Source organism: Epinephelus fuscoguttatus, linkage group LG21 (genome assembly GCF_011397635.1).
Source record: "Epinephelus fuscoguttatus linkage group LG21, E.fuscoguttatus.final_Chr_v1".
NCBI classification, from domain to species: domain Eukaryota; kingdom Metazoa; phylum Chordata; class Actinopteri; order Perciformes; family Serranidae; genus Epinephelus; species Epinephelus fuscoguttatus.
This window is the reverse complement of record NC_064772.1, coordinates 15,949,311-15,961,979: the sequence shown is the minus strand read 5'-3', so window position 1 is coordinate 15,961,979 and position 12,669 is coordinate 15,949,311. Positions and strand designations below refer to the sequence as shown.

At 40.1% G+C, this 12,669-nt stretch overlaps 1 protein-coding gene across 2 annotated transcripts in view; it reads left to right on the top strand.

Annotated features, from left to right (window-relative positions):
* Positions 1 to 12,669, top strand: part of slc4a2b (solute carrier family 4 member 2b) — a 47,071-nt gene that overhangs the window by 9,948 nt on the left and 24,454 nt on the right. For both annotated transcript variants that reach the window (XM_049564800.1, XM_049564799.1), the window contains exons 3-4: positions 11,101 to 11,269; positions 11,421 to 11,647. In XM_049564800.1, the coding sequence (XP_049420757.1) occupies positions 11,101 to 11,269; positions 11,421 to 11,647 (396 nt within the window). The remainder of the gene's footprint in view (positions 1 to 11,100; positions 11,270 to 11,420; positions 11,648 to 12,669) is intronic.

Below are 12,669 nucleotides of genomic sequence, written 5' to 3'. Positions count from 1 at the left end.
AATTAGGAAGAGAAGGCTCCATCCATGGCAGTGCACGTATTTAACGTTGAGCCATTAGTTGTATGCATTGCACTAAACATTGTCCTTAACGGTTCTGTATGCAATATTCAGAGCATTAATATGGCAGCAATTTGCTGTGAAGATTTAATGAAATAATGGTGTCTTGAGCAGAGAATGATGCCACGCTCCTGCTGGGTGTCGTAATCCGAGATTATCTGTTTGTAGTTGTGGTAGACGGTCCTGCCGTGCATGCATGATAGTGCATGGAATTCCCTGTGTGTGTATCCCACTGGCTAGCTACTTGCCACCACTCTGCACTGCGCTGATTCAGCAGTTACTACTGACATCAGGACGACCTTGTTGTCGAAGTGTATCGCCCATCCTGCGGTTGCCCCCACGTTAACACCTTTAGCTCTGTTGGTTCTGTTGCTGTCTGAATTGTTAGCACTGGGCTAAGCTGCCTCCATGTTGAGAGCTGTCAGCAGACAACCTCTGAATCATAGATAGCTCTTTATGTCGTATAGAACTCCTTTAAACAAGATAAGGCCTTTTACAACTTTAGCCTCCTTGATCTCTTATTTTCTTGCAGAAGATGTTAAATGATATCCTTAAAGTTATTCTGTCAAGCCTTTTCAGTATCATGTCTTTATGGCCAATTATAAGCAGTAATACAGTTAACAGCCATAAACTTATTAAGATTATGGGCTACAATATGACTTGGCTCTAATAAGACTCTCCAACATGTAGCCTGATGACCAAGAAGCTCGCTAAAGATAAAACTGTTTGCTGTATGACAGTGCCTCAGCAGTTATTGGTTGGTCTCTTGGCTCCAACTCTACCAAGTTAATTATTATCTTCTTAACAATGTGTGTGTGTGTGTGTGTGTGTGTGTGTGTGTGTGGGGTAAGGGTGAGTTCAGATAATCCTGTTTGGATTTTTAAGGGCTAACGTTGTGAAACTGAGTAATGTCTTCTTCCTACTGTGGAGAGCTGCCCTGGCCATGTGACAAGGGCTAACTGAAATGGGAAACAAGTTGTCTTCCATCAAAGCCATGGACGTCTCCGGCTTTTACTTTTGACATTGGAAAAGCAAATACAGCTATCTTGTTGTATTTTAGCCTTCAGCAACACACTTGTGTGTAATGTGATGGACTATCTGTATTCATTGAAGGTGAGTTTGTTCAGTTCGAGCATGGAGAGTTCAACGTAACGTGTTTCTTTGTGATATTTAGTCTTGCTCTTATCATTCCCAGTCAGTCATTACACATTATCCTACATTGGGCAAATAGAGACTTTCTGAGCCTATATGTGCACCGACTTTCTTCTTCTGACTTTGGCTCTTTAGGTAAATATAACCTCAACACGAACTCTGCAGCTGGTTAATGTTCAGTCTAGTTCTTGTACTTTTGAGACGCAATTTTACTTCGTCAACAGCTCATTGACTTTTCTCAAGCATTTGAAATCCAAGGTAATAATTACAACCTAATGTTATTTTAATGTGTCACTAGTTACAGATAGTCACCTCTATAATGTCAGCAGGTGGATTACGAAAGGTTTCTTTGTAGGGGAGCGCTGTGAACAGTTTAAGTGGTTTTTCCTTAATGAACAGGGAAAACTAATATAAAGAAACCCGCTGTGCTGCTGGCTCAGTGTAAAACTGTTTGCAAAGGTTTGTTTTTGCTTCTCCTCTCTCCCAGAAATGTCAAAGGTCAGGGTCAGCTGCAGAACAGAGCGACTGGGGCTGGTAGGGATTTAGTGTCTTGCCTCAAGGCATTTCAGCAGTGTAAACAACTGCTGCATCTGTAAGATGAAAACTGTCTAGATTATTGGTTTCCAATCTATTTGGATTGTGTCTCCTATATATACTATAAGTAATAGTGAGACACTTTCAGAAATGTGCACATTTACTGTCTAGTTGAGAGTTAGATTAGTTTAGAAACAAGAATGAGGTATCAGTTAACTGCAAAGTTGGAGGCTTTGCTAGGCTTAGGTTAGCCTAGCATAAAGTCTGAGGAGTTGGTACATTTCGCAGAAAGACGATGTATTACTTTAAAGCGATGTTTCAGCATGTTTAAAATTAGGTTGTTGTTTACTTCTTTGTGTCTTGTTAAGAGTTAGATGAGATGATTGGCACTACTCATGTCTCTCAGTTAAACATGAAACTACAACCAGCAGTCAGATAGCTTAGCTTATCTTAGAGTAGAACTTGTACATCGGCTTTTGATAGGACTAAACCAACAAGATATAAGATAAAATGTTGGTTAGAGAACTTCAGAGGTGCCGGTAGGCAGATTTTTTTACCTTTGGACTGGGCCAGGGTGGCTGTTTCCCCCTCTTTCCAATCACTAGCAACCAGTTGGCTGCTGACTGTATCTTCATAATTACATGAAATTGATTTTGATCTTTTCATAAAACTCTCAGCAAGAATCCGAAAAGGAGTATTTCGCAAAATGGTGAACTATTCCTTTAAAACAGGGCTTATCCCAGCTTTAATGTCTAACGACCTTTGGCAGATGAACAAAAGTGATTTGGTTGATATGGTTTCTCATGGTTTCATTTTGAAAATTTGAGTCCTGTTAATCATCTTGTGACCCGTCGTAATGTTCTTGCGACCCCTTTGGATAATCTTAATATCCAGGTTGGAAACTACTGGGCTATGCTCAAATAGTCAGAAAAAATATGTCCTGTGTCTTTTCCTAACACGTTTCCTTGACCTCGATGGAAAGCATCATGAGGTCAAGGGAAGATGTAAAGGAGAATTCAGGGCTTGGGAAAAGACAACCGCAGTGCTAGGAGCATCCGGCTGCACTTACACATGGCTAGGTATTTATGCCATGGTGGATGTTACTGATGATAGACTTTTAAAAGTGAATCTTAGACTTTGGCCTATTCGTTCTTACCATGTTGTTCCATGCAGGCAAGATAAACATGGAAAATCAGGCCGGTAAAAAATATTACTTCATTATAAGGTTGGAGTTGAAAAAAGAAAGGAATATAAGCTACCAGTGACAAAAGTGAAACAAAATGGTTGTCACATTGAAAACTGGACAAAAAAATACCTGCTAACATCTTGCTTTTGAACGTAATGGTAATGGTATTCACAAGGTTATAATAGGTTTGAAAGAGAGGCTGAATGAATAAGAGATGTATTAACAGAAGTAACCACCATTAAGTTTTCACAAGCCTCCGTGCTGCATTCTACTCTTTACTAACCTGCTTTCAGAAAGTCATACTAGGCACACTGCTCTCGTCTACTGGCAATGGGAAATGAGTTTGTAGCCTATGTTTAGCTGGTTTTCCCGTGTTTAAAAACCCTGCGTACTAGGGTACACAAAAGTCACAGTTTGGTATGTACCTTGGTACACAAGTCACGGTTCGTTTTTTTTCGGTACAGTAATGAAAAAAATAGACAACTATTAAATATCTTTTACTTATTGGTAACCTTATTAAAATGTAACACCACAGCAGTTAACTCTTTTTACACAATTTTTGAATGGAACAAATATATATATAAAATCCTGCTTTTTCACATTGTTTGAATGAAAATAGAAATATAAAAGTGAAAAATGAAATCCTGCTGTTTTTTTTAAACACATTTTTTGAATGAGAAATATAAATATAAATTTCTGCTTTAACAGTTTTACTCAAATAAAATAAAAAGTATAGTGCAGCTGGTCAGCTTTAAAGCCTGCTCAGATTCAGTTTTACTAGGAACTTACTTAGCTTTCCCACTTTGTTAAAGTGCAGTAAACAAAACATGCTTCAATATCTAAAGTGCAGCTTAAACAACACTCCAATGGCGTTGGTTATTTAGTGGATCAGAATGGTCAGGGAAACGCTCTTTCGTTTTAAATGACGACAATATCGTAGTTTGTACCAGATTGCTCTTTCTAGTCGTGCCGGTTAACGTTCAAACTCGGGTGGTGTCGCTTTAGATGCGTTAGCATGTTAGACGTGTTTCCAAGTACATACCCGACCGCTGTTCTGCAGTGTCGGCACACTGCTTTTGTCTTGTCCACTTGTTTATTTCCATCTTCGTATTTTACCCTGAAACCAAAGTGTTCCCGAACGGAGAACTTAAGGTTTGCGGGTGGGTCTTGAGGTTCGTCAGGCTCACTTGCCATGTCAAAATACGAGAATGCGCTGCACAAAGTGAAGGCGGAGATTTACGGTCGGACTCGGTCCGTCACTCAATTATGTCCGTTGGGGAACTAGATATTTTAAATGGTTCGGCTCGCAAAAATGGAATTAAAATAAAACAAAATAAAATAAAATAATGTCTTGCACCCAATAATTCAGTACAGGGTCGTGCTGAACCGAAAGTCGGGTACCGAACGGTTCGACACAAATACACGTACCGTTACGGCCCTACTGCGTACACGTTTATCTTAGTGGAAAAAGGGTAAGACTGGTCAATTCCAGTCACCAGCCCATCGATCAGTGCCTCTCTATTTAGAATGGTTACTCACTTTTGCACACTCACCCTCCTGTGCACTCATATTCATCAACACGAATCCCAGTTGGTATGATTGTCTGAAAATAATAATTTTATACAAGATAGATTAAAGCATATAGTTTGTTTTCATGAACATCAGTATGTTGTATTGCTTTAAATGTAATTTAAAATAAAGGAATTTTGGGATGGCATTATCTCTTTTCCCTTTGCAAGGGATGGTCCAGTGTACTCTGTGCTTAAGGAGGTAAGGAAGCATTGAAGCACCTTTTCTTAGCGTTTAGAGAATTCAACCAGCTCTTATCATGGCTGCTACTTCCACTCAGTTGAAACTTTCTTAAGTAAAAAGACTATCAGGCCGTGGCCTCAGTTCAGACAACAAGCACCCAGCCCTTGCTGTCATCACGTCGCCATCCATATATTGTAATTGTGAGCTTTGACGTGATCGTGCAACTGTATCAGTGATTCTCGGTGAGCTGTCAGACCTTTGATAGCAGGATCAGCGCAGTGCAGTTCACACCCACTCCTTACTATCTTGTTTTATTACCTTGTAGACTTCCTGTGACGTGCATCTGGCAGTTTCTGCAGAATCACCTTCTCTCAACAGTTTATCAGTTGGACATCTTCAACTTAGATAAAACTCAGGCAAATGATTTTTTGCATGTTTGGCTATGTTTGCAAACCCTGTTTGATAAAGCTGATGCCTGCTAGAAGTCCAATTCCCAATACAAATATAATCAAAGGGTATCACCAGAGAGGAAGCAAAAGCAAACAAATTGGAGATCTATTTTCCGGTCTCAGACTGGCTGGAGTATGCATTGATTAAATTGAGTATATGACGTAAACATTTGTAATTGATTTGAAGCAGTACAAACATGCTGTTAAATATATGATGCAATAGAAGGGTTGTGAAAATCAGTGCTTGCATAATACAAAATTGGCTGAGGGGGAAACTGGGTTACAACTCACACGCTTTCACAGAATAATCAGAAACTCATAGTGTGTACCCAGCTCTCCTTGCAGACTCATGTTAAGATATGTTGGAATGCAGTGACTCATCAGCCACACTGCACGACATGATGATCACGACAACGTCCACAGCCTATCTCCCCCTTTCCCCTCCGAATGCTGACTGTGTGGGATTTGAGCCTACCTCACGACACAGATAATCTCCTCTGCAGCCTCCACACACGGTCAAGTGTCCATCTCATTATACAACACAGCCGCTGCACATGCACACTACATTTTTAAAATGCTTCACAAGATTAACTCTTTTACGAGCTAATAATTTATTCTTACACACTCTAAATTTAGGAAAAGAGGCAAAGATGTTTCATTATTTTTTGTTTTTCTGCAGTCTGCTGTGGCAAATATTCCTGCTGCCCTGTATGAGTCATATGTGTTAAACTTTTCCACCACCTTGGTCCAGACTGAAATATCTCAAGAGCTATTGGATGGAATGTCATGACATTTGGTAAAAGCTCCGTGTCCTCCTCAGGATGAATTTTAATAATGTTGGCTTATGCCTAGCTTTCCACACAGTGCCATCATCTGGTCAACAGTTTTGACAGTTTTTTTTATAAAGGGCCTTCAAAACTGACTGTGCTATCAGCCTCAGCTGCACTTTGTCTTTCATGCTGATTGCAAATGTTAGCATGCTAAAATGCTGAACTAAGATGACAAACTAACTAACTTAGCATTGTCCTTGTGAGCATGTTAGCCTCACGGAGCTGCTCGCACGGCTTGTTTGCAGACATTCCCTTTAAGTAGTAATCTCAAAGAATTTTATTTTATAACTCCAAATAGCACAATGGTGATTGAACCGATGGCCCACTGATGACATCCCTTGCATTTTTTGCATTTGCAGCATTACTAACTGGGTGTCCGTGGTGACGTTCATGGGAAAAATCAGAAATGGCACACAATCATTAAAGGCATACTATGTAGGTTTTTCCTTAAAAAACAATATAGAGACTCGTACAAAAGTTATACCTGTCAATTATCACTTATGACCCACTAGAGTGTGTAGTGGTGTGTCTAATTGCACAGACTCTGCCCTTTGCCCATATTTTCTTATTTTCTTCTTATGATACTGTGGTTGGGGACGTTTCTGGGCGTAGAGCTCCCAGGCAGGGTAAGTTGGGACTTTATAAAAAGGTAGCGACTGGACTGTAGGCTGCATGCATCCAAGATGAAGCTATGAAAGTTGCAGGCACAGAGCAGTAAAAAATTAAAATAAAAATGAGGCGAAATGCAAAGCTTGTTCCAAAACGAGAGAGAATCTGGGGTTGGCTTTCATTTTTGCTAGTGAGGATGCAGTTGGCCTGTTTTCTGTTGGACCTGTCGGTGCAGTCGGTTAGCTTAGTCAGCTTTGAAGTACTGGTATATCCATTACAACAAATGTAACAGTGTTGCAGTAGTAGTCTGCAGTGTACGTACAAGCAGTGTAGGGAGGAGGGGCTACAACTGAATGTTGTGTTCACAACTAGCAAACAGCAATTCCTGCATAGCATACTGTTTAATATCCATTCTCACACACACCAAAACTTGCGTACGTGCACGCACATACACAGTGTATGCGGCGGTAACCTTTTTATCTTGCCAGTTGCAGGACTCCTAAAACGAGCTAATATACATAAGCTGTCATCTGCCAGCAAACACACTCAGCTGTCACCACCAAATTAATGAAACAGATCTTCAAGACTGTGACTTAAGCTATTATTTGGCACTGACTAACTTTAAGCAAAAAAACAAAAAGATTTATTATTTCCGTTTCTTTTTCTCTAACTGGCAGCACAGTCGCCCAGTCATATCTCTCCTCCCTTGCAGACTATAAAGTCTAATATTTTAGATACACAGTGGTAAAATGGATTTTCTAATATTTGCTTTCTTTGAATAAGTGTGCTGGACAAGCTTCCCTGCCTGCTAATTCCCCCAATACATTATTGAAATTATTTTGTTTTATTAAGATATTGATTGCTAATACAAGATTAATGTCAATGTTATCAAGTATGATGAGAAGGACCTTGTTAAAAGTTACCAACATACCTGCACTAATATATTACAGCTTTAAGTCTGAAATCAAGCTGACAAAGGTTGTTTAAATCTTGTTTTTGTTTGGTTAACAAATTGCTTAGTTTTGTGTCTTTGTTCAGCTGTCAAGTGATCTACCACAAGTATGTTTTTCAGTCATTTTTCATGTACAAAAACTCATGAGTGGTGTCACCTTTCTGGCACAAACAGCATTTTAATCTGATGTAATTCCAGTCTGTTACTTAACATGTCTTTTGTCAATATTAGCCATCAAATATGCATCCTTTTGAAAACTGTGAGATGTTTAGTTCCTATGCATTTATATTGCCCTTCAAGGCACACTGACTAAGAGCACCTTGGTCAATATTTAGGCTTCATGTATCAAAGTTAAAATGTGGAGATGAATGTCAGCGTGGGGTTTTGTTCCGGGCTGTTCAAACACGGCTTGTCCTTTCAGGCTGCGTTTGTCCTCAAAGCGAGAACGAGAGTCTTGTTTATTCTGCCCTGGCACAATGGGCAGACTGGTGAAGGTGGCAGGTTGGCCGATAGGGCTCTGATTAGGGTATCACGCGGCTTTGATAAGCGGGGAAGAGAGGGATGTCTCCTGCTTGCAGTTCTTAATCGAGGAGTCGAGGGTCAGAGCTCCACTTTTGTCATGTTGGAGGGCAGTGACACTTGTTGCCACCAAAACGCTGATTTTAATTAAGCTCACGTTGCCATGAGCGAGGTAAGTCCCTGAAAGTCGTCTTCATTGTCTGCTCGGTGTTGTTTTTACTCGGCTCCCCTCGGCTTGTTTTTGCACATGGTTTGGGTTGTGGAAAATTCTCTCACCTCTTTGAGAATCCCTCACACATCTCTCCCACCTCTAGGGATTCACTGTGAAACCATGATATGAATGAGAGATCTGTAAAAATAAACTGCGGGATAGTGTAGCAGCACACATCTGGATGGGATACGTGTGTTTAAGGTATTAGGATTGGTCAGATAATTAAATATTGGAAGTATCCTGCCTTATTGCAGGAATTAAGTGGTTTTCTTTCCAGTTTTTGACCATTTGGTGAAACTGTTGGAAGCAAAAACTGTTGACTAAAGTTACCTTTATGGAGCAACTCCATTATATTATCTGTAACTTAAAATGTGTACTTTAAAGAAACACATTTTCCCCTTAGGCCCTTAGTAATCTGCTCTGCTATTCAAAGTGTTAATGGTGCTTCAAAGTGCTGAGTTGTCCTCGTCCATTTGTTCTGGAGGTCACTGAGGTGAGCGTATAGTTGGTTCACTCCTTTTTTTGAAACTCTTGTTGATCTGTCAGGGGAAAAAAAGCTATATGAGGATTTGAACCTTGGGTCAATATTGATTGTGTGCCTAACAGACTGACCTGTCTCTCTTTTTACTCATAAGCCTCAGCTTGTCCACAGTTCAGCAAAGGGCTTTCTGCTTCTGTCACCTGTGTGTGGCATGTAAAAGCGGCTCAGCGTAAAACTCTGCACGGTTATGTGGGTCATGGGAATCGGTTCTTCACACTTTGTGTGGACATGCCTGGATTCATGACCATCTGTTGGGCTTCTAAGTATGATACATTCAGGATGAACTCTTGAGTTTCCTGTCCACATTTTCATGTCTTGATGGGTTTGATGTGCTTAATGTGTTAAAAGTGGAACAAGCATAACGACAGAGCTGCTTTACATCATGCGTATAAGCAGCAGCCAGCTCTTGCTCTGGATCTGATGTGATGATTTAAGTTGATGGAAAGAGCAGATTTGTATTATTTCCAGATTTGTTTTTGGTTCTTGACATAGTTGGTCACACTTTTTAAAAAAAATATTCTAACAATACCACAGTGTAAAATTTCTGCAAGTAAAAGTCTTGCATTTAAAATCTTAATTTAAGCATGGAAGTATTATCACCAGAATCTACTTTAAGTATTAAAGAAAAAGCACTTGTTCTGCAGAAAAATGGCCCCTGGGAAAAAAAGCTTAGAATCTTTAATGGTGCATCATATTTTAAGAGCTTATTAAATGTTTCTTTATGCAAAATCTTAATCTGAAAGCTAACAAGTAAATACAGCTGTCAGATAAATGTAGTGGAGAATAAAGGGAAATAGATGAGCTTTAGTAAGGTACACCACTTGAGTAAACACACTTGTTTAATTTCTGTTACTGTTGAATATAATAGTGCATTTGTTTATTCGTTTAGCAGTTTGCTGTGCGTTCACTGAAAAAAAGTGAGTCTGACACAACACTGAGCAGTAGCTGCAGGTGGGAGAGGAGTCATGACGTGCTTCCTGTTGCTCCCTGCAGCACTGGAGAAAACTTAATATATGATTGACATGTTGGGTGTCCTGAGAATCAACTGTGGGAGCATCAGGTGACTTGTGGCCCCTGAGTTCTGCCACAGGAAGGGTTCGCTGCAGGATCTAAGGCACCTGCTCAGTAGTCATGGCAACCTTCACTCTGCCGTGAGGTGGCCAGAGCACGATCCTGTAAGTCGGAGCACATCCACTCGCTGCGCCATTGCAGCCAATCCTTATCACAACATCCCACCGGCAGAGCAGGGCGCAGCAGGGCACGGCATCCTGCTGCAAGAAAACAGATCTCTTATCACTCACATGATCCCTGTCACACCACAGCGTGGAAGAGGAGTAACGATCAAAGCACATGGCGATTGTTTTCAGTTTAAGGCAAATTTTCAGGAAGGTATGCATGAGAGGAGGACTCATATGATGACCTGATAGTGGAGAATTAGCAGAACTAGAACTCCCTCTAGTGTTGGATTATGTGAAAGGCAAACTCATGCTCTGGGCATTCCAGTACCCATACTGCCATACTGTTTAGTGTGCCAGAAAAAGATCAGCTATGTCCCAGTACATACAGTAGTATGTCAAATGCAGTGTGCCAAATATACCAGGATGTCCTACTGCATTTGGTCAGATTTTGCAGTATGCAAGCCAGCATGCTTTCCTAGCTATTCTGACCCACAGTCCTCTGTACAGCCGAAGATAGGTCATATTGACAGAGCCAGACACAGATGACAGCTTGGCAGCTCGTTGACAGCTCATTTTGACAGCTGTCAGAAGCCACAATGACGGATGACAGCACATTTAAGTGAGTGGTGAGCAGTCACATAGATAAAAGCCAATAATAGGTAATAATGATGGTAGTAATAATAGTCAGAGGAATTATTTAAGTGAACAAAATGTTCTTTTGTTGTATCTCCAAAGTCACGTTAAATGATAACGTTAAGAGCGACATAAGCAAGAGGGCCAAAGTTCAAGATGCAATGTAGTGATGAAGTAGTAAGCCTATGTCCCATTTTAACGATAAACATTTTGCTGTCTCTGTAGCTTTAATTGGAGGTTGCACTTTCTTCACTTTTTGTGAAAAGAAGCAGGATGAAGAACAGCTTTGTAATATCGGATTAAGGTTTAGAATGAATTATTTCACTGTCTAATTATTTTATTATTTAATTTTCTACATTTATTCATATCATTTATTTTCCGAATTTATTTCCTATTTATTAATATTAAACATGTTTGTTCCAAAATCCTGATCAATGGACTGATTATTATTTTTATTGTACTTTCTTTAATGTATTTGTTGATTTGTTGTGTTGCAGCCAGAGGCCCCTGCTGCCTCATCACTACACGGGACTCCACGCCCTGAAGAGGAGGATGATGGGGACCTGAACAAAGCTTTGGGGGTCCAGCGCTTCCAGCAGATCCTCAGCCCCGCTGCTGTCGTACCTGATGAACAGCACCACAACTACCATGAGGAGGATATCGAATGTAAGCACACCACGGCCTCCTTGTTGTTTAATGTATTTCAACATCCAGCAAGCTGGGGAAATGTTAAAAAAACAAACAAACAAAAAAAACCAAATAAACTTCAAATTAGATAAGTTCATATTTGTGTATCTCTGCTTTATCTTTTCTTCAGACCACCGTCACTCCTCTCACCACATCCACCGACCTCTGTCCAAACTGCCCTCTGAGGGACGCAGGAAGAAGGGTGGCAAGAAAAGGAGAAAGGACAAAGATCACAAAAGCAGCCATGCTCCCAGCACTGGCCCCATAGAGGAGGGAGAGGATGAAGAGGAAGAGGAGGAGGAGGTGACGGAGACAACTACTGATCCATCTGAGTCAGAGAGAGTCAAAGATGTGGAGGTAATTATTCGCCTTCATTCTAATATTTAAGTGAATATATGAGTGAGCGGAGAAGCAATGATAGGGACTGATCTCTGCTTTAATACATTATTAGGTTCTATTGCTTTCAACTCAGAGTCCTTTCACACTGTGGGAGTAAAATATATTCTAATACTGTATCAGACTGCATACTCTTTGGACTTATATTGTTGTTTGTTACTTGTTTATACAAAAACTAGTGCTGCAAGTAACAAATAACTCACATATAAAACGCCATGAAATAGTAAAAAAAATTCCTCAAGCCCAGAATAATGCCCTCTGAGTTTTTCTTTTGTCTGACCAACAATCTAAAACTCAAAAATACGCTCTTTTCTGTAATGTAAAATAAGAAAAAGCTGCAAATCCTCCCATTTTAGAACATGAGAACATCAAATGGGTTTTTTTTTCTTAAAAATGTATGATTAATCAGTTATCAAAATGGTTTCTGACAATTTTCAGCCTATCTGCAAATCGAATAATCAATTCACAATGCACACGTGTTTAGCAAGAATCCCTTATACTTTGACAATCATATATAGGGAAGGAAGCAAAATCTTTCCAAGTTGCACTGCAGATACATTATTCTTAAAGGGACAGTTCACCACAAAATCAAAAATGCATATTTTTCCTCTTACCTGTAGTGCTTTTTATTATTCTAGATTGTTTGGTGTGAGTTGCAGTTTGTGGTGCTCAAAGCACCAAAAAAATACATTTGCAAAACTCAGCAGTAATATCTTTATCCAAAAATGGTGATCTAGTTACTCAAGATAATCCACAGACTTTGTTGTGAGCAGTTTCATGTAGGAACTGTTTCCTTTCTACCACACTACACCCGCCAACAGTATCACCGCGTAGAAGCAAACATGCATCTACTGCTACCTCACACTACAGCTTAGTCGAGAAGGATGCCATTAATATTAACATCTCACACTGTCACAAGCACGAGATTGTCGTCCAGATGTCGTCGTGTGTTGATATGGTTAGCGGGTGTGTGATGGAAAGAA